General features: G+C 28.9%; 1 protein-coding gene across 2 annotated transcripts in view; it reads right to left on the reverse strand.

Annotated features, from left to right (window-relative positions):
• Window positions 1–280: 280 nt before the first annotated feature.
• LOC129987906 (cdc42 homolog) overlaps window positions 281–21,499 on the reverse strand; it is a 30,818-nt gene continuing 9,599 nt past the window's right edge. Inside the window, exons 4-5 of one of the 2 annotated variants that reach the window (XM_056095898.1) lie at window positions 20,350–20,547; window positions 281–511 (exon numbers count right to left, since the gene is read on the reverse strand). In XM_056095898.1, coding sequence (XP_055951873.1) covers window positions 419–511; window positions 20,350–20,547 — 291 coding nt within the window. In that variant the 3' untranslated portion in view covers window positions 281–418. Of the gene's footprint in view, window positions 512–11,755; window positions 14,248–20,349; window positions 20,548–21,499 lie in introns of those variants that run through there. The other variant, XM_056095899.1, reaches the window with a different exon arrangement.

Below are 21,499 nucleotides of genomic sequence, written 5' to 3' on the forward strand. Positions count from 1 at the left end.
TTATTTGAATACATAAAAATATAATCGAATACATGAAAGAAAACAGTTAGTATGTGGATGCCATAGAATTCGACAAATAGATGAGTCCACAGCAATAAAAAAAATTGTTGCCTTTCATAATTATAAAATTCTACAATTCCTTTTCTCAGAACTTTTATTTATTTATTTATTTTTGATGAGAAGATTACTTTCTTTTTGTATATTTCAAATATGAAAAAAAAAGAGAAAAACTAAATTATGACAAGACAAAAGAAAAAAAATTCATGAAATATAAATAAAATAATTAAAATTCTTATTTATTTGAATACATAAAAATATAATCGAATACATGAAAGAAAACAGTTAGTATGTGGATGCCATAGAATTCGACAAATAGATGAATGCTACAGCAATTAAAAAAAATAGTTGCCATTCATAATTATAAAATTCTACAATTCCTTTTCTTGCGGACCTTCTTCGGAGGACTTAGTGCTGCAAGGATGGCCTCGTCAAAAGCATTCTTCAGTCCTTTCTGAGAAAGAATAAGAATAAAAATTAATTTTAAAAGTATAACGGTTTCTAAGCAAATGATTTCTTTCTCAATATATATATATATAGTCTCCATACTTGTAAATGCTGTCGCAACATTTCCATGATGCAATCAGGTTACTTTATTAAAATTAAGCTCAAAATTTAAACATTCATTTCATATAAAAGGGAATTTAATAAATTTATTGAGATTTCGATTCATTCGAAAATTCAAACTTAAAAAACTGTACAGAAAGAGAAAATGACAATTCCTAAATTAAAAATGACTAGAAAGTTTCTTTTGTATTTTTTAAATAAATGAAATATAATCTGTAATACTACTAAAGGAGAATGTGTATGTGACTGTGTGTTGGTATTCTACAGACCAGACCGTTTATTTGAAAGCAACAGAATTAGGTACACATATACTTTGAAGACTTAGAATACGCTCCTTGGATCGATTTATATATATATATATATATATATATATATATATATATATATATATATATATATATATATATATATATATTACCAAGATACAAAGTTAATAGGAAAAAAAAGTATCAAAATTAAATAAAATAAGAATTCGACAGTGGTCGTATTCTTTTAATTTATTGTTTTGTTTCTTTTGTGTAAAAATGGTGTATCTTTTAGGCCTAATTTCAGGGGATTTTCGGGTCACGAGGAGTCAATACTGTTGGACAAATTAGTCTGGATTTCTCGCAGAAAAAATCCCTTATTTTGAATCCCTGCCTGATGGTGACCCTTGAGAAAGTCTTCAGGCCGGATTCTTATTTTATTTTATTTAATTTTATACCTTTTTTCCGATTAACTTATTTTTTATTACTAATTTCTAGATTCATCTGTGTTTTAATAGTAACTGCATTTGCGCTCTGTAATACAATGGTGCTTTTTTTATTCTTTTTTTAGCTCTTAGTTTCATTCCGAAATAATTTTTTACTTTCGATTCCGAAATAATTTTAATTTTAAACTGTTTCAATAATAGGTTTTAATTACATAAAGCTTAGATTTTTGGTAATATATAACATTACGTGTATTAATATATATATTGTTGTGGATTCCACAGCCGGGTTTGCCTGTAGTGGGTGTATGGTGTGAAAACACAATCAGCAGACCTCAGTAGAAAGCAATGACGACTTTTATTTAAACACAAAGTCACTAACACAAAGACGACGAATACACAGAGGACAAATATACACAGCCGAGACGAACACAGGACAGCACACAGCAGCACACTACAGTAAACAGTAGTCCACAAGTAGTAATAGACCACAGCACACAAAGCGGTCAGATAGAATCCCACACGATCGGCTACTCCACACACAACTTGATGCTGCTTCCTCAACAGACAACAGGACTCGGCAAACAGCTCGGTTCAGCAATAGTTTGAGCTTCACACAATGCTGGCACTCCGCCGTTGCTTCGCTATCCTCTAGAAGTCTCGTTACTTGTTTACGATTCCGCTTCTGGTTCCTTGGAGCTAGAATGGAGGAGTTTTCTGGTGCATCCGCCTTGCGTAGCAAGGCTATCTCCATGATCCTGGTTAATAAAAAGCCTGGTGTCATAAAATGCCCTGAACTTGGAGCATCACTGGCGAGCTGCAATTGAGAGCTGGTCGAAGAGTCCGTCAGCATGGGTGTAGCTGGTTCCTTGGAGCTTGAGACTACCGGCCTTTTATAGTTCCCGGGAGGCGGAGCGAGATGGTTCTGGGCGTATCTCAGTTCCTATTGGATGGATCGTTAAAATTCTCGAAGTTTCTAGCATTATCTATTTTGTCGCCAAAGTTGCCAAGTTTGTAGCTAAGCTCTCAGATCACTGACGCGGCACCTGCTCAGTACGCAACATTTCTGATCGCAAAACGGTCTTTCTTATGATGACACTATTCGTGCTGGGAAGCAAAATTACAGGTTTGTAACAATATGTAATGATATCTCTAAAATCTAATTTATACTTAATTGATTTCCTAATTTTTAGCTTAATTTAGCAATTTAGCCCATACTTTCATTCTAAAATAAATTTTCTCTTATTTCGTGATCCAGTTGTACCTTTTTTTTATTTAATTAATGCAACAGAAACTCTGTAAAATTGCTGAGATCGACAAAGTCCCACACTCTGAATGAACGGATAAAAATTTGTCTATCTAAAACATTCTTGTAAAAGATCCTTATCAAAATTCCGTTACCTAAATCGACACGTGTAAAGAAATCACTATCAAAATCTCACAATATATAATCATGGGTCTAAATATTTCATTGGCTTTTCTTTCATTCCCGCTTGTGTTGTTTTGTGCTGATGTGCCTCGATATATATATATATATATATATATATATATAATTTCCGGGGTTCGTTTGGATAGTGGGAGTTATATGGTGTGGAGAACACTCAATCACCAGGCGGCAGTAGAAAATAAAAACAACGACGTTTATTTACACGAAGACACACAGGACAGCACAAAGACAACAACTATATACAGCACAGAAGACGATTATCTTCAGCCGAGACGTGCAGCATACACAGCAGCATACAAAACAGCATAAACAGCAACATACAACAGATTCTACTGCAGACAGTAGCACACAGCTTAGTTCAGCACTAGCTTCACTCCGTCGCTACTCCGCTTATCTCTGGAAGACCAGTTCATTTACGTCGGTTCCGACTACTCAATTCACCACTGGTTCTCGACTACGACTCCGATCTGGTTCACCACGACGACTACTCTTCGACTCCACTGGTTCACAACCCAATTCACCACTGCCCGGCAGCTGCGGATGCTTCCTTTTATAGGTCTCAGGAGGCTGGGCTAGAAGCCTCTCAACCAACCAGGAACGTTCGAGACGTATCTCCGTTCCTACTGGACGGTTCGGGAAAATTCTCAATGTTTCGGGTATAATCTATTTTGGCGCCAAAGTCGCCAAGCTCCGGTACCTCCTATGGCAGGTTCGTAACAATATATATATGCTGCTCTGAAATTTAAACCATTTTCATTACTCCGTCAATTATCTGATTGCGTGATTTTTCTTTTCCATTACTAAAAATTAAAGAAGGAGGATTTTTTTTTTAAATATCTCTGTAGTTTACGAAAAACAGAAATTACAATACCACAGAATTTATAAGAGAGATGAACTGCACGCTTACATTTTTAATAGCGTCATGACGTCATAAGATTGGTTTCCATTACAAAGGTTCATGTGCATAATAAACGGAACATATGCAAGACAAAATAATGCGGCTTTAATGTCTGGCAATTTGATGGAATCATGGACATGAAGTTACATCTAAATTATTTATCTGAAACTAAATATAACCAATATTCCTGGCAAACCAGCTGATCGCTCAGAGCCAACTACTTGATAGATAAAAAAATAATTTGTTTTCGTAAATAAATAAAATAAAAAAATCATTAGCATGTTAAAAAATGAGTTGAAATGTGAAGCTAAATCCTCTAATTGATCAGAATATTTCTATTTACAACAACAAAATTGGAACAATTTATACTTTGTGTGCATAGATGGATTTGGATTAATCCATCCGAATACTCGTTCATTTTGAAATATAATTTAAAATAATGATTTCATTTAGTATAAATGAGATGGAATGTTCTTCAAAATGGCTAAGATGGCCAAACATTTTGTTGCCAACAAATCAGGAAAAATTTATATTCATGAGTAAGTTGAACATAATTCCATTTTCGGAAGGGAATAGAACCATTCCGAATCTGCCCTTTGAATAACATAGTGTGTTATGTGTACTATCCTTAAAATGTCCTACAGAAGACTCCTTCTAAACATTAGTTCGAAGTATGAAAAAGTGGTCTGCGTCAATCATTTTACCTTTTGATATCTCGTCAAATTTTGCAGACAAAAATATGGAAGGACAAAAAACCCACTTTTTACTAGCCGACACTTTTTTATTATAGGGTCGGAAAAAAATTTAATTTTTCCGACCTTCCTAAAAAAATAATATATAAATTAAAATTTTTTAATTAATGAATTGAAGTATATTTCACGATGCAACATTTGAGCTGAAAGTGGTACAATATATGCTTGTACCACTTTTTTAGGACACCCTGTACATCATAATATCAAGAAGGGAACAATTCTGCAAGACTGAGCATAGCACCACACCAATTCCTGGGATGGCTTAAATCAATGATTGAACTTTGAAAATGTAATCAAAAATTTAAATGCAGATTTATTGAGTAAAAATCGAAACTGGATCTTGATTAAAACTAATATATTAAAATCTATCTCCTGCAACTCTAATATCAAAACAAATCTTTCATAAGTGATAATATTGTTACGAAATTTCCGGCGTTCGTTTGGATAGTGGGAGTTATATGGTGTGAAGAACGCTCAATCAGCAGGCGGCAGTAGAAAATAAAACAACGACGTTTATTTACACGAAGACACACAGGACAGCACAAGGACGACAACTATATACAGCATAGAAAACGATTATCTTAAGCCGAGACGTGCAGCATACAACAGCATACAAGAAGACTCTACTGCAGACAGTAGCGCACAACTTAGTTCAGCACTAGCTTGACTCCGTCGCTGCTCTGCTAATCCCTGGAAGACCAGTTCTTCACCGTCGGTTCCGACTACTCTTCTCTGTCGCTTCCGACTACTCTTCTCTGTCGCTTCCGACTATGACTACTACTCCGTCTACTCAATTCACGACGACTCTGGCAGCTGCGGCTGCTTCCTTTTATATATATATATATATATATATATATATATATATATATATATATATATATATATATATATATATATATATATATATATATATATATAATTAATTAATTTGCGTTTTGGTTTTGGTTTTAGGTTAATGTTCATTTTCGTTGCTCTTCATTCTTTTTCACCTTCATACAGAATTTCTGTTAATATTTCTTTAAATACTATCATATTCAAATATATAAAAATGCTTGTTTTAAGCATGTCATTTTGGAATAAACTGTTTTCAGTTCCCTAACTGAATGTCACCATTATGGAAAAATAATTGCGGTTATCGGACGGTTGTAGGCTGTCCTTTGTTCAATCGCTAAATATTCATCTTCAGAAATAAAAACAAAAAGGATTAATTTAGATTAAATTCACACTTAAACGTACTCGCATGAAAAAAAAAAAATCCGTTATTTTCGCTTTTGGCTAGCGGCTCTCGATAAATTGCGATACAATAAATCAATATTCACAACTAATTTACGCTTTCGATTTCGTTTTGGCAAACGATTAGTGTTTATTTTTGTTGCTCTTCATTCTTATTGACCTTCATACAAAATTTTCGTTAATATTTCTATAAATACTGCTATTTTCTAATATATAAAAATACTTGTTTTAAACGCAATGTTATAAATTGTAACATGCAGACATTGCTTTGGCATTGACACACTTTATGAAAGGGGGGTTAACAAAATTACTTTTTAACTATTTTTATTCAAAAGAAAACAAATATTTGTATTATATAAATTGAAACTTATTTTTATTTGGGAGTCGTTCTGATCAGTCAATATGTTAAGAGATGCTATTTATAACTTAACCGACAGACAATGTACCCGCTCTTAGATTTGGCTGGTATCTACACTATAGATGTTAAATCTATAGTGTATCTTATCTATCAGGCTCTCTCTGTTTTTTAGTTATCGTGTTTCTTTATATTGAAACGGCCGGATAGTTAGACTTCCTTTGAATGGATTTTGTTCAAAATTTGATAGAAATCTACAAATTAGGTCAGCCGAACTTTCTTTGAACAGATTTTTCTCAAAATTTGAACTATCATTGACTACAATTCAATGTCGGATTTGGCTTATATTCGGACAGCCTGACTTCCTTTGAACAGATTTTACTGAAAATTTAATAAAAATCTACAAATTTGGTTTTAAGCCTATATACAAATTTTATCGGCCTGCCTCAAATCGTTTTTTATTAATATTTGGCACAGACAGACAGACGGACATCTGCTAAACGTGTTTTTCGAACTCAGGAAGGTCTAAAATACAGAGATTCGTCAAAATATTGAGTTTGACGATTAGAATACTTTCTCTATACTTCACACATGAGAAAAACACACGCTATACCATAATAAAAACACTGCAGAAAGTTTCATAGAGTTATCTGTAAAATTTATAAAGATATTTCAGCATTTTCTGCGCAATTATCTATTATAAATTTTTCGCAACTTGAAAAAAAGTTCGTCTAAAATTGAAAAATTTTATTCTCCGGAATTGTGATATAGTTTTTTCCGAGTTAAGCAACGAAAAAAGTAAGAAGCTTCTACGAGATTTGTATAATAATTTTAAGATATATATATATATATATATATATATATATATATATATATATATATATATATATATATATATATATATTATTTTTCTGAAATATAAAATGAAATCTTAATTTTAAGTTGCTTTGAAGAATTTTTAATAGTAACTGATTAAATTATATGATAAAAAAATCTCGTGAGTAACAATCTTTGCAGATGCTATGTCCACAGATGATTTTACAAAATATGAATATATTTAAATATTATATGACATATTCAGTCACTTGGATATAAATCTTTTTGGAACATTGGCGAGATTCCTTTAGTCAGTTAAGAAGGATTCAACTGTACATTTCTACATATAAAAATTTGAATATCACCGCTTCAGATGCCAAACTGTTTGACCTAAAACTACCAAAATCGGTTTGGATACCAAAATTAGGATTGTATGAAAGCGAGTTCGCAAATTGTCAGACTAAGTCAATGGCAAAGGATACCGACGTGCTCTGATTGGTTTAAGCCTTGGCATCTTTTTGGCAATGTTTTGCCAAAAACCATATCGAAATGTATTTTTATAAAAATAAATAAAATTTGTGAATTTATCCCCCCCCCCTATTTTTTACGGTTTACATGTAATATTAATCTGGAAAAGATCAAATCCTGAAACCTAAATTCAGGAAATATGAAAATTACAATTTATTAAAAATATTTTTTGTATGTGTTTCTATTTATTTTGATATAACTAAAAAAATCAGCTACGAAATCACATATTCCGTTAAAGCTTGCATATTTATACGTTTCGGACATTAAGTAATCATCTCCCCATATGTAGTTGATGGGAAACGTTCAGCCACAAGTTTCAATGACTGCATAAATTATCTAATAAAGGCACGAAAATCATAGAAAAATAAGAATTATTTCATTGCTGCATCATATGTTGAGTCATTACTTTCATTTAGTTATTATACTTTTTTGCATAAACAACATTAGTTACTTGTATTACTAGTATTATTAGTAATATTTAGAGAAAACAATTATATTAATAAAAATTAGATCGTGTGGATATTCACTCCTATGTTCCATAAAACTAATGAAAGGAACAAGGTTTGAGCCAAACAAGCGAAAACTACACTATTATGAGTGCAAATCATTGATAAAAAGATGCCAAGGCTTAAACCAATCAGAGCACGTCGGTATCCTTTGCCATAGACATAGTCTGTACAATTTGCGAACTCGCTGTATGAAAGGACAAAGAGAAAGAACCCTTGCCTAAATAGTGGACGATTCTTCATAATAACATTTTCTTTAATTTCAATTAAGCATTACACGAAATTTTGGTATTTTTCTTCAATAACTTTTGAAAATATTACTGTATATTACTAGCATATATTTTTTTGCCACATCAGAAAATTTTCTTTTCAATGATACAAAATTTTATGCATTCGATTTTTTAACTTTTAATCATTTTTTAAGATATTTTAAGTGTATTTTACAATAGATTTCATAGCTGAATTTCAAACCATTTCCACTGTTGCTACTTATCTAATATTTTGGCCCCACATTTTTTTTAAAACTTTCTTGCATACAATGAGAAAGTATAATAATCTTCAAAAAATTTTAACATCATGATGTTTCAGACCTTATCAAGTCCGAAAAACATATTTTTTGGAACTATGTCTTTTTGATACGTGAACACGATAATTCAAAAACACTTTGAGATACACGGTTTTGAATTTGGTAGATGGACTTTTATCTCGAATTTATAAATATATGTCAAATTTTGAATGAAATTCCATTCATAAGAAATCTCTGACTCTTCTAGTACAAATAAACATAATAACTACAAAATAAATAAATAAATAATAATCATATATACGAAATTTGGCACATACGATTAATAACTACAATGGAATCCGGATCAAGTTTTGAACCAAATCCATCAATGCGTTGACCGTCACAACTTTTGCGTGTAAACAAACGCTACAATTTAAAAATGTAAAAGCCTAAATAAATGAAATTTACTAAGTGATCTTGTAATTGCAATAATAATTATAAGCCCATTTTTTTATCAATCAGAAAAAAAGCATCCAATTATATATATATATTGATTTTCTGGTACTTGTGTACTAACCCCATGTCTGGAATTACTCACCAAAGATCCCAAACCAGATTCGGTTCATTTATATTAACATTTCGTTTTAAAGCAACACTAGGGTTATTTTGGGACGGGCCTCTTAATTTTGAACCTTGGTCAGATGATGAGAACAACACCTGAGCTAGCACCCATTTACCAAACTTCTGCACTACACCAGTGAGAAGACAGCACCAGATGCAGCAAAATCGTGAAGACCGACTTTATTTTATTTTTTTTTTGTTAGTGGCACGCAGTTCACAAAAAAAGTACTAATTTTTAATTTAAATATAATGTACACTACTCCCATGTGTGAAGATAAAAATCTGAGCACTTCTGGCCGTGGGTCCGTAATTTTATGCACGGTTGGGAGTTCAAAATTTTTATTAGAAAGTTTCGAGGAAATCACTCCATTGGTTTCCTATTGCTACTGATTAAAATTATGAACTATCCCCCCTCCCCAATATGCTGAGTAGGTTCCAACGTAAAGTATGATTTTAATAAGATTTTTGTTAAACTTACAATTAAACTAACTTCTAAATCAAGCAATGGCAATTTTTTTTAAAATTTTTTTGTGTGCACTAAGTTAAATATTGATGGCTTTTCTTGCGACATAACGAGGTGTTTAAAGATATAAGTCGAAAATTATAGAAATGCAGACTGTTTTAGAAACATTGCGCCATTCTGTTTATTCTAATTTAAAAATTGCATGAAATACCTGAAAGCAGAGTTGCGCAAGATATTTAACCGATTTTTTTCAGTAAGAATTAATCCAGGCGAACTAAATGATTGCCAAAAGCAGATATATAGTATTAAAATTAAATAAAACTAATTCTAACGATTTTGAGCCTTGAACTAAAGGAATATCTCACTTGAATTTCTCTGACATTTTTCGAATATTTTTAGTATCTTCAGAACGACGTCGCTTTATTTAATTCTCATCGATTATTGAACAATATGTTTTTAATTTTATTTGAAAACTTGTTCTACTCTTTTAAATAATATCAATGTAAAATATTTAATATTCAGAAGAAAAAAACATTTTCACTTATTGAATTTCATATAAGCTTCCATCACATAAAACCCTTCCCACTTCTTGCAAATATATTAACCAACATTAAAAGATACATACTCGTCTAAACCGACTTTTAACCAATTAGTCATATCTCAGAACTGTTTGTCAAATTTACTTTTAAAAAAAATGCAGTACAAAAAATATATGCACATTGGTGGAGTGTTTAAGAATGAAATGATTTGTTTCCTTTCAGTGGAGTCTTCCCAATCCATCATGCCAATCAGAGCTGGACTATAATTTTGCTAACAGAAGGGGGGGGGGGAATGTTTACAAATGCAAAATGAAAACATTAAAAAAAAATTCTTCAGTCAAATCAAAATTGTATAGATTTTTAGCTCACCAACTATAAAAAAAAAAAAAAAAATCGCTTCAAGCTGTTCAGTGCTTATCCATAAAATAGAGAAAAAAAGAAAAAAAACTGCTCTTTTTTTTCCCCCCCTTTTTTTTGCATAAGAAGAAAAATGTTTTAGAGGTATAAGTTTCAAAAAAGATAGTATGAATGAATTCTGCAAATTTATGGCAACAGTTGCATATACATCAAACCATATAAAGGAAAAAAAAAAAAAAAATATGCTGCCCCTCTTTTTTTTTTAAATTACAAGAGGCATGTATACTTAATAATGTATCAAATTTCTTGTTTAATATTAAGATTATAGAGCATTTTGTTGAATGTATGAGGAATTTTAAATAAACAAAAAAACATATTAAAAATATTAGCAATAACGTCCATTCATGTCATCCATTCATACGAAGAATTTAGTAATCCGTGTTCATGTTTAAAATAAAATAAACAAAAAATGTTTGCTTAAATAATAGCAATATTGTCCTATACTTCATAATTCAACAAAAAGAACTCTGAAAAGAGGGGGAAATGTTAATGTAACATACTCATTTTATTAAAATAAATTGATTTAGAATTATAATAACCGATCAATATTTTGCAACCAGTTTTGAATATCCAAAATTCATACTTTTGCTCTCATAACACGAGATATGATCGATCTGACATTTAAAGAAAGAAAAGAGAGGGACAGCTCCATATATATTCTTTTAAATAAAGGACACATTAAAGCTTAAAATCATAACAGTAACAGGAGCTGGGCTTAGATAGGCTGCCCTTTCTCATAATATGCAAAACCATTTTCACTAATTATATTGATAACTTATTGTTCTGAGAAAAAAAAGCAAACAAAAACTTAACAAAAGTATTGTATATTTATACATATATGCAGTAAATTAGATATAGTAGTTAATCTTTTTATTCCATAGTTTGTTTTACATTGCCAATGATGTTTCATTCTATTTATGAAAAAATACTAACAAGTTAATCATGTTCATTAAAAATTACCGATTTAAAATAAATTCGTTTTATAATAAATTTCCCAGAACTCTCAGAATTCCCTGATATTTCCCAGTCGGCTGGTGACCCTGCACACACACAATTATAGCTTAATATGAAAACTCTTAATATGAACATATTTTCAACCTATATAAAACCCTCTGAATGCTCAATCAAAACTTCATGCAACTCAAAGATCTAATTATTTGCATTAAAAATTTAATTAAAATAGATTTTTTTTAATACTTATATATCAGAAATATATATCTAAGATTTCAGGAATAAAACACACACACACACACAAAAATGAATAATTTTCAAAAGGAACATAGAAATTGGAAGCCAATGGTGCTGCTTAGAGAATTACACATTAATAAGAAAGTTTTCAAAAGCAAGACACATAACAAATAAATGGTTTTTACTTATATTTTTTTATTAAAAATTGCTTTTATCCAGTACATAAAGTGTATATCAACATGTGGCACAGGCTGTCTTGATTCATGTCACAAACAGGCAGAAAGCTATTTCACATTTTTATATTTCCTTTAAATACTGAACAGCATTCTATTAGGAAGACACATTGTGCTGAACAGTGCTCTTTTGATTTATTAACACAAAAACAAACACTTAATTAAAAAAAAAGAAGGAAGAAACATACAAAAAGAAGCACTACAAGTCACAAATAGGCTGCAGCAAGCATTGGGTATTTTAAAAAAGTTTTTAAAGAAATTGACAGATAATTTTAAGTACAGAAAAAAAAATCATGGTAGTTACCAAATAATAACCTGAATGAAGTAGATAGTTTAAACATAAGAAATCTTATTCATACAAATAATTATTTTATTAGTGTATTATACTGAAATAATAGTTACCTACATAAAAAAAGAAAAATCAAAATATCTACATCAGGCAATATTATAAAACTTGAAAGCTTCACAAAAGAAAAAAAAACATTGATGGTATTGAATATGCAGATGAAGTATAGAAACTCATCCTCTTCCAAAAATAACATTTAAGGCTACTTATTATTTTTTTAAAGCCAAATTCTAAAATCAGATGAATTTCTAGATGATTCAGGATATCAAATTTCCTGCAAAATTTATAACAGATGATTTTAAAGCATACCTGAATGATTTCTGACTTGATCATCCAGAATCTGGATTAGAAAAATTTACTGTACATATTTAGCAGGACAATGGTTGAAACTGTATTATTAACTATATTGTAGACAGAAATTTCATATTGAGCATGTATAGAACCAACAGTCTAAAAAACCTACACTGACGATAGTTTGCAACAACAGACTCTTTCAAAAAATTGTTCAGAGGCACTTTTAGGGCAAAAGAGAGGAATGGATGTTTTTATTTTTGAATGCTTGCCTAAACAAAAGGCAATATACAGAATAGCCACTGACCAATTCACTTTTCACATCCAAATACCTAATTTAAAAATTCTAGTACCAACACCAAACATAACAGCAATATTAAGTGAATAGCATCATTTGCAGGTACAGTACCAATTATCAGAAAAATATTTGAAATCACGTTTATTTCAATTTATCTTCTGCAAGAGTATTTTAAGGCTCTCGAAATGAATAACTGAACTTTTTAATTGACATCTTTCATAGGAGTAAGATCCTAGAATAGAATTCTAGTACCATCAAATAATATACTGACTTTTACAGACAAATTTCATATTAATCTAAATTCAAATTCTTAAACAGATGAATCATATAACCTCGAGGAAATAAAGATATATGTTTACTTGGAGAGCAAAATTATTCACCATTTAAGCAAATTTTAATTGCAGGTACAATACTTACAAATAATCACTTCCATACTAAATATTACAAAATTATAAGCTTTGATATTACCCCCAAAATTCATGGGCAAAATACAACCAAACACTCTTAAAAAAAAAAAAAAAAAAAAAAAAAAAGCAATTAGCTATTTAATCTCAGAATTACAAAGAACAGACTTTGCAAAATGTTGCATACACTTTATCTTGTTATAAAAACTATACAAATTTCAAACTGCAGCAAAATCCTGCACAATTAGAAAAGGAAGTAACAGTTGACATAAATATTCCTGTTCTGAAAAAAAATGGTATGCGAGTTGGTCAATGTCTATACCACGAATTACTTTTATTTTTCATTACCCCAAAAATATTTCTCAGAAAAGCACATTATCAATAAAAAAAAGGTATGAATGAATCAAACTTTTTAGCACGATTCAGAATTAAATTACAGAAAAAAAAAATAGATGGAAACACATAAACACAATTAAAAGATAAAATTTGGTTATCTAAAAAATAATTTATGCTACAAAGACAAGGTTACACAACACTAAGTAAAACTAAAGTATTGCATCTGCACAAAAAAATAGGATATAATAATAATAGGTTCTCACTTTTATGATTTTTTTTAATTATTATTAAACTCTTTTCTAAAAACACGCAAATAAAATAAACCAATCGCCATTTGGTCAGCAACGAATTCACTTCTATCTCGAGAAGTCACAACCTCGTCATCAGGTTGCAGAAAAGAGTTACATAATAGTGTGAGCAGTTAAATCTTGTTTTTATTTTTAAATCCTCCACACATTAACTTAGAGAAACGGAAACACAGTGGCACTTTTTAATAATCAGTCTTGGTCCTTTAACCCTGAAAACACGCCAGTACGAGAACAAAGTCCAGTACGATTAGCACAGGTGTTTTCCACTAATGCACTCTGGATTACAAAAAGAGCGATATATATTTGTTTAAATGATGTCCAGAGGAGAAGAGAAGCCAAGAGTTGGAGAAAAGCATCAGTCTTATAAGAGTCGGCACTTTCGTCTGGGTTTGGGTTCAGGAGGCTCCAGAGCTGCCAGTATTGCTTCATCAAATACATTCTTCAAGCCTTTCTGTACAGAAAAAGGACACAGAAGCAAAACATCACTACATACACATAACATATAAAGCACATATATAATATTAAAACAAAAGCTGTTGCTTTAAATCCTGTCTTAAGGGTATTGCAAATTAAAGCAAGACTGTGATTCTAGCATTATTTTATGTGCATACCTTATAACATTGGTTATTCGGGCATTAGTAGCACTTCTTACAGATATAATACATTCAAACATAGTATCAAATTATTGCAGAACATATATTTTCATGAATTTTTATTTAGTTTAAAAATATATTTTTAACATTATACAAAAAAATTTTTTAAGTGACATAAAATCATTTTGTTGATCAACTGTTACTTGTTAGATATTTACAACTTTCTTTCATTAAATAATAAGCGCTTTTTAAATTCCTAATTGCTCAATTTAACATCATAATAAACTCCCACATACATATTTGTAATGAGGAGGGACTCCAATGTTTTTGTATTTATGCCGGAATAAGATTCTATCATTCCCCTCCGCCAACCCTACTAAAAATTCTTTCACTAGCAAAACATTGCAGAGCGAAGTTTTGAAATGCATTCATTTTCAGTAGTTTTCCCATAAATATTCACTTTATAACAGTAACAATTTTTACCTAATTTCAATAGTAACTATAGAAAATTCTTTAGTTGTTGGAAAGTATGCATGTGGTAAAGTTAGAAGAATTCTTTGATATAAAAGCAATTAGTAGTAGTATCACAGAGTGAAACAGATACAATAAAATTGATATTGCATAGCATTCCAAAGCAGACTCAGTAATTTGTATCAGTAAAATGCATAAGTAGAATCACTACCAACAGTCAAATATACGGGTCCAATACATAAAAGTGCAGTTTTCTGATGGTGCAATGATTTTTAATAATGGATATAAAAACAAAAGTGGCATGCAACTGCAATAGATCAGTGGGAACTTGCAATTCATAGCACATATAGAATTTCAAATACTGATTCCATTTGCATCTTTTGACAAGAAAAATAGACAATTTAAAAGAATTCCCCCTCTTGTCGATTCTATCCCCCTTCGATATTCCAAGGAATTTTTCATTCTCAGATTGTAACATTCTGCAGTTGTTCAATACTTTTGTTACATCCATTTCAATTCGAAATACATGCCATTAACTACTTTGATGCCGATTTCCCCCGTTACATACAGATCACCAAAATCTTAGTTTATTACATGGAACAATACAGCCGAAATACTAGCCTGATTTTCATTTACATAAACTGCATATAGAGACAAACCTCACTTCCAAACCCATTTTAGCTTTGAAAACATTTTACAAGCTCAAACCACAGCAATGAAGAAAATTTTTTAACACCCTAAGTACACACATAAAAACATTCACACTCAAGCTTTTACAATCTAAATTTTTTTTAATTGTATGTATTTAATTACTTATTAATGAAATGTGTAAAATCAAGAAATTTAAGTCATGGTTTGATTTACTAATATTGAAAAATATGACAATATTTATATGCAGTATTTGTAAAGCCGCAAATGCACGTAAATAATCCATTATCTTAACCTCCTAATGAGCAGAATTATATTTACAGGACAGTTGCATTAGACTTCTTGGCTAGACTGAATGCATTTGTTTGTTCCTTTCTTTTGTCTAAGACATCTTATAGGCGGCTTCTCAAAATTCCTCAATAACTGTCATCTAGCATGTATCACTCGTTAGCAAGATTTTGAAGTCAATAAGTCCTAATTTTGAAATTTATTTTTTGATTTGTTTGAAGATATTTAATAGAAGGAATATGTTAACCTTTTTATATACATTATAAATTTTCTTAATTTATAAGAAAATACTAAAAGTCCCTTTATAAGAAGATGAAAGTCACTTAACTGATTTTGTAGCAAATTTTTAAAAATTAAATTCCAAAGAGAAATTTTTTCTATTTCACAACTAAGCAAATCTTGCAGATTCCAAAATTATTTAAAATAATTTACTGAAATGTATACAATAAATTGGATGACAAAAACTAAAAAACCTTAAATCGCTAAAATAAAAGCTTAAATCGAGCCTTTAATTTCATCATTTATATTATGGTAATAAATATTAAGTATGACATTGAATCTCCTATTTTTATGGCCTATTTAATTCAGCATAATAAAATTTTAGAAAATTTTAACAGAAGTAGTTAAAGCAATTATGTTTACTATAAAAAAAAAAAAAGAAAAAAAAAAAGGGGGGGGGGACAAAATTATCTTTATAGGATTACTTAGTAGAAGTGGGAAAATATTATGCAGAATTTTATTTTATCAATTTTAACTTTATACAAGATAAATACTTCTACTTAACAATTAAAAACTGTATTGCATTCTGTTTGAAATTCAAATAAAATTTAACGATACTTAAAAGAAATGAAAATTTTAGAATTAAGAAAAGTAATAAAAGAAAATATATCTCTCATTTGCTCATAATAATAAATAATTTTATATTAGAATTTTAGTGAAAAAACTAAAATTCTAATCTAAACATTTATTAATATCCACAACATTTAGAAAAAACATTTTTAATAAAGTAAATGATACGAATATTTAAACTTCTTTAAATTAGATGAACTATAGACTTCTTGACTAGCATTTTGAGGCACGAGCTAATTTCAATACTTTATCTCTAATTATTCAAACAATATTTTCTTGACTTTTAAAGGAATACTTTCTATAAAGTTCTTTTAATTAGAAAACAGTGGACAGAAACAATTTTATATTTACAAACACTCAGCTTCATAATAAATTAACACATTTTCAAATGGTGGAAATATTTTAAAGGTCTGCTTCAAGCTGAAATTAGGAATGTCCATTTAGGGTTGGAGGAAGGGGCGGGGGGATTTAAATCCTACAACAAGCAAATTGGTTATTCTCATACATGACTTTAAAAATATTGACAATTAAATTACACTAATTATAAAAATTTGCAGAAAAATTATGTTTCAAGATTGTATAAAGTAAAATTTGAATTAGTGAGCATTAAAAAAGAGAAGATATATGATGAAACTGTACGATTAAAAAGTCTATGAAAAAAATATGATTAAATACATAAAGTATCCTCATTCTTCTTTACTTGTCGTCTAAATGTAATATAATTGCTAAAAATCAGCAGCATTTGCAATTAATTACATCCAAACTAAATAAGCTCAATATAAATCTTATTTTAAAATTATTCGTCTTATTATTGACCAATGTTATAAACATCATTTCTTACAAAAATTATGCACATAGAAAATATTTTTAAAAAATTTAAAGTAATATATAGTAAAAATTCAAGTCATAAATTAAGTAATAAAGTATGTTAAAGTTTATGTAAAATGATAAATTTACTAAACTTTTTTAAAAATTAATTAAAATTTTAGAAATAGTTAACTAATTATTCATGTAACTCTCCTAAAATAAAAGTAACCTACACATTATTAATCAACAGTCGAAATCAAAAATATGGTCTAAAAACTGGGATTTTTGATTAAAAAAACAATTTTAGAACCCTTAGTAATTAGAATACTCGTCATCACATGGAATGCCAGACTATGATATGGAAATAAAACTAATAATGAAGTAGTTAGGAGAATCTAAGCAATTCTGCAGGGGATATGAAATCATTTATTAGTTATATAATAATTATATCAGCCTTAAAGTAAGGAAATCTTCCTGCTTCGATTATTTATTGGAGAAATATTGATTACAATTCTTCCAGTTATAAAGCAGTAACAAATTAATAATTATTTCAAGAATTTCTTTCTAAAGACAATACAGAAAGAGAAAAAAATTAGTCCAAGATAATGTTTAGTTCCCAAATTATTTCATTTTGCAAATTATGAAAATACCCAATACATAACACCACAACAACCTTGTTTATGAAATTATTTAGTCTTATCTTCTCTCATAATTATGAATTTATCATGCATTTCATGACGAAAATGGACTAGTAAAATAATATTCATAGGTCAAATACAAAACTAAATAATAATAAAAGATTAAAATCCTAGTTTCTCAATAGCAGAATTTCTGAATCAACTTCTAAATAGAGGATAATAAATCAGTAGTATTATAGGTGGATTTTCTGGATAGGAAATAGTCAAAATCTAATTCAATGAAAGATTAATCTAGTGTACTATAAACCTTGCAGTGCAAGTCAAATACACTACAATTATAAAAAGAGATTTGAGAAAAAAGTGTCATTTGATGACTATTTAGAATCACAAGGGATCCTTCCAAAATAGCCTTCAAAACATGTTTGTACATAAACTGCATTAACAAGTATAAAGCAAAATACTAAAGAAAAGTTAAACATCCTAACAAAGTTTGACAGTAGTTCCAAGTTACATGAGCTTCTTACAAATGTATTTAATCTAAGAATCAAAATATATCTCCATTCTAATCAAAAGTATTTGGTGACATTAAAAATGATTAATTTTTTTTTTATCAACGACTAAAAATCCAGCCTTCATATGTTAGTTTATATCTGCCTAAATTACAAATTTAATTTCATATAAATCTATCATGGATTGTAATAACCATTTTAAATACTTTTTTAACAGATTAACAATATGCAGCACCGATTACAAACTGATGCATAATCTCCATGAAATATTGTGAATTTCTTTTATCTATATGTTAATTAAAAAAAGGAAGAAAATTTGAACATAAAATAATAAATTTTGTCAAAAATAAAGGAAGGAAAAGTTTAAGCCATGTGTTATTTGTGATCAGCTTGAAAAGCAAATTGTTTTCAAAATATGAGAAAAACTACTCTCTCTCTCTGTCAAAATGCACTACATAATAAGTTAAAAAAAAAAAAAAATCAATCGCAATTAAAAAAAAAAATGTTTGGCATTATTCAAAATCTTCTGTACAAGTCAAAAATAAATTTAACTAAAAAAAAAACAATAGATTCAAATATAATCATTCAATAAAAATAAAAGACAACTGCATAAAAAAGAAAAGGGAACTAAATTTATACTGATTAATTTAAAGTTCTCCTTAGCTAACTGAGCTCATAGATTTAAGAGTAGGAGAGGATTAATAGTTAATATATTAAACACATGAAGCATCAAACCATTTGATAAGAAATTAAAAATTCAAAACTAATGTGACCCAAACTCTTTCTTCCTGTACCCCCATATACCCTCAGTAAAATAACTAGATGTCTTTCAATTGATTGAAAGCTTCACAAAAAACTTTTTGATTGGAGCACATAACATCTTCACAACCCGATCTCAACTCCTTTACACTATACATCAAGACATTGAGATATTCGTACGACAATTACCAATAATATCAAAATAAATATTTAGTTTAGAAAAGCAATTAATTAACAAAAGCAGTTTATACAAAAACATTGATAATTAGCAAATGTGTTACCAATAAATAGTTTAATAACAAATGTACTTTTTGATTGAACAAAAGAATATCATTCTCAAGATTATCCAAGTGATAACAAAATAATTCTGTTTGAATTATTAAATAATACACACAAAATATTTTCCGATATTCAGTTGGTTTATGCAAAATGTGCTTTTAATAAAAAAAGGAACTCAATATATACTAATTATTTTGCAATATATATATATATATTCCAATATTCAATCTTATTAAATTCTTTAGGAATTAAAAGATAATTTAGACATAAAATAATGTTTGGAACTTTAAAACAATACAGTTTTTTCTAAGTATATTTTACTAAAAATTGTTTCAATTTAAAAAAAAATGTACACAAAATGGCTGTAACAAAAATAATTTGATGTGAAATTCCAATTTTTCTAAGCTACCACTACAGGCAACATTCCCAAAAAAGTTTGATTTCTAAATTATATAATTTAAACCTACAGGATCATAAAGAAAATTGCCTCATGTTAATTAAATTGTAACTTAAGTCTACAAATTTTGAAATTAACCCTAATTTCTGACAGACGTATATATACAATTACAGAATATGATGAAATTAAAGAAGGAATACAGCCACTCCTCTTCACATATAGATTTAAGTATAAAATAAAGTTCAGCCATTAAACTTTCTTCAAGAGATATTTAATAGTTTTCTTATTTAAACAAAAGCTAAATAAATCATTTACCTGAGTTAAGGCTGAACATTCAACATATTTAACAGCTTTCAACTCCTTAGCCAATTTTTCACCCTGTTCATATGTTATGGGCTTCTGTTTGTTTTTGGCTAATTTTTCTACTGTAACTCCATCATCTCTTAGATCAATCTGTGTTCCAACAAGTAGGAAAGGTGTTTTTTGACAATGGTGAGTTATTTCTGGAACCCACTAAAAGAGAAAATAGCAAGATTCATATCAAAACATTCTGAATTCTCCAAATATAAATAAATATTCACATTAAGAACAAAATATAAATAATTATGTAAGAATATAAAAATCAAATAAAAGCAAAAGAAATCTAAGATAAATAAATGTTCTACCATAGTCAAACCAAAATACTGCAATTTATATACTATATGCAGAAAAGGCCTTAATTTTCATTTTTGGATTTCTATCAATACTTAAGTTAAGATTTAAAAATTTCAAACAAATGCTGACTATTTTTATCAATAAAGCATTTTTACATTTATATATTGATTATAATATTACATTTCTATTTCTTTCCAAACCAGAATGTGTCAAAAATCTAAAATATTTTAAGTAATAAACTTGTATCGTAATTGTTTAAAGTTTTTGGAAAATATTTGAAATTTTAAACTAGGAGATAACTATTTATTATCTAATTTATTTATAATAATCTTAAATTATAAATAAATTAAAGAAATAATTTAAATAATATTTAACCTGAAATCTAAACATTTTTGTCTCAAGAAGCAAAATTCTTTTGCTAACTATATTTGTCAAAAAATAACATTTAGAAATCAACAGATGAAACATTGATATTACTTTTAGATTCATGGCACATATAAACACTTAAATATTCTTTTATAATGAATTAACTATATGATTTTCAAAACACTGAAATGATCTGGACACATGCAATGGTAAATTTAAACAAATTAGTTTTTAGTCCCTAACCTAAAAATAAATGATATGGGCAGGGAAGGGCATTTTTGTAATTTCCAGCAATACGTAGAACTGCTAGTAGAAATTCTTAGAAACTTCTCCAAGTTTTTTAAAATTAATCAAACATTAATTATTCTTAAGCACTATAAGGATGCATTCAATTGGATCTACTACAATTATGAATTTTTATCATAAATTTAAGAAAGCATTAAGA

Source organism: Argiope bruennichi, chromosome 10 (assembly GCF_947563725.1).
Source record: "Argiope bruennichi chromosome 10, qqArgBrue1.1, whole genome shotgun sequence".
Classification (NCBI taxonomy): Eukaryota; Metazoa; Arthropoda; class Arachnida; order Araneae; family Araneidae; genus Argiope; species Argiope bruennichi.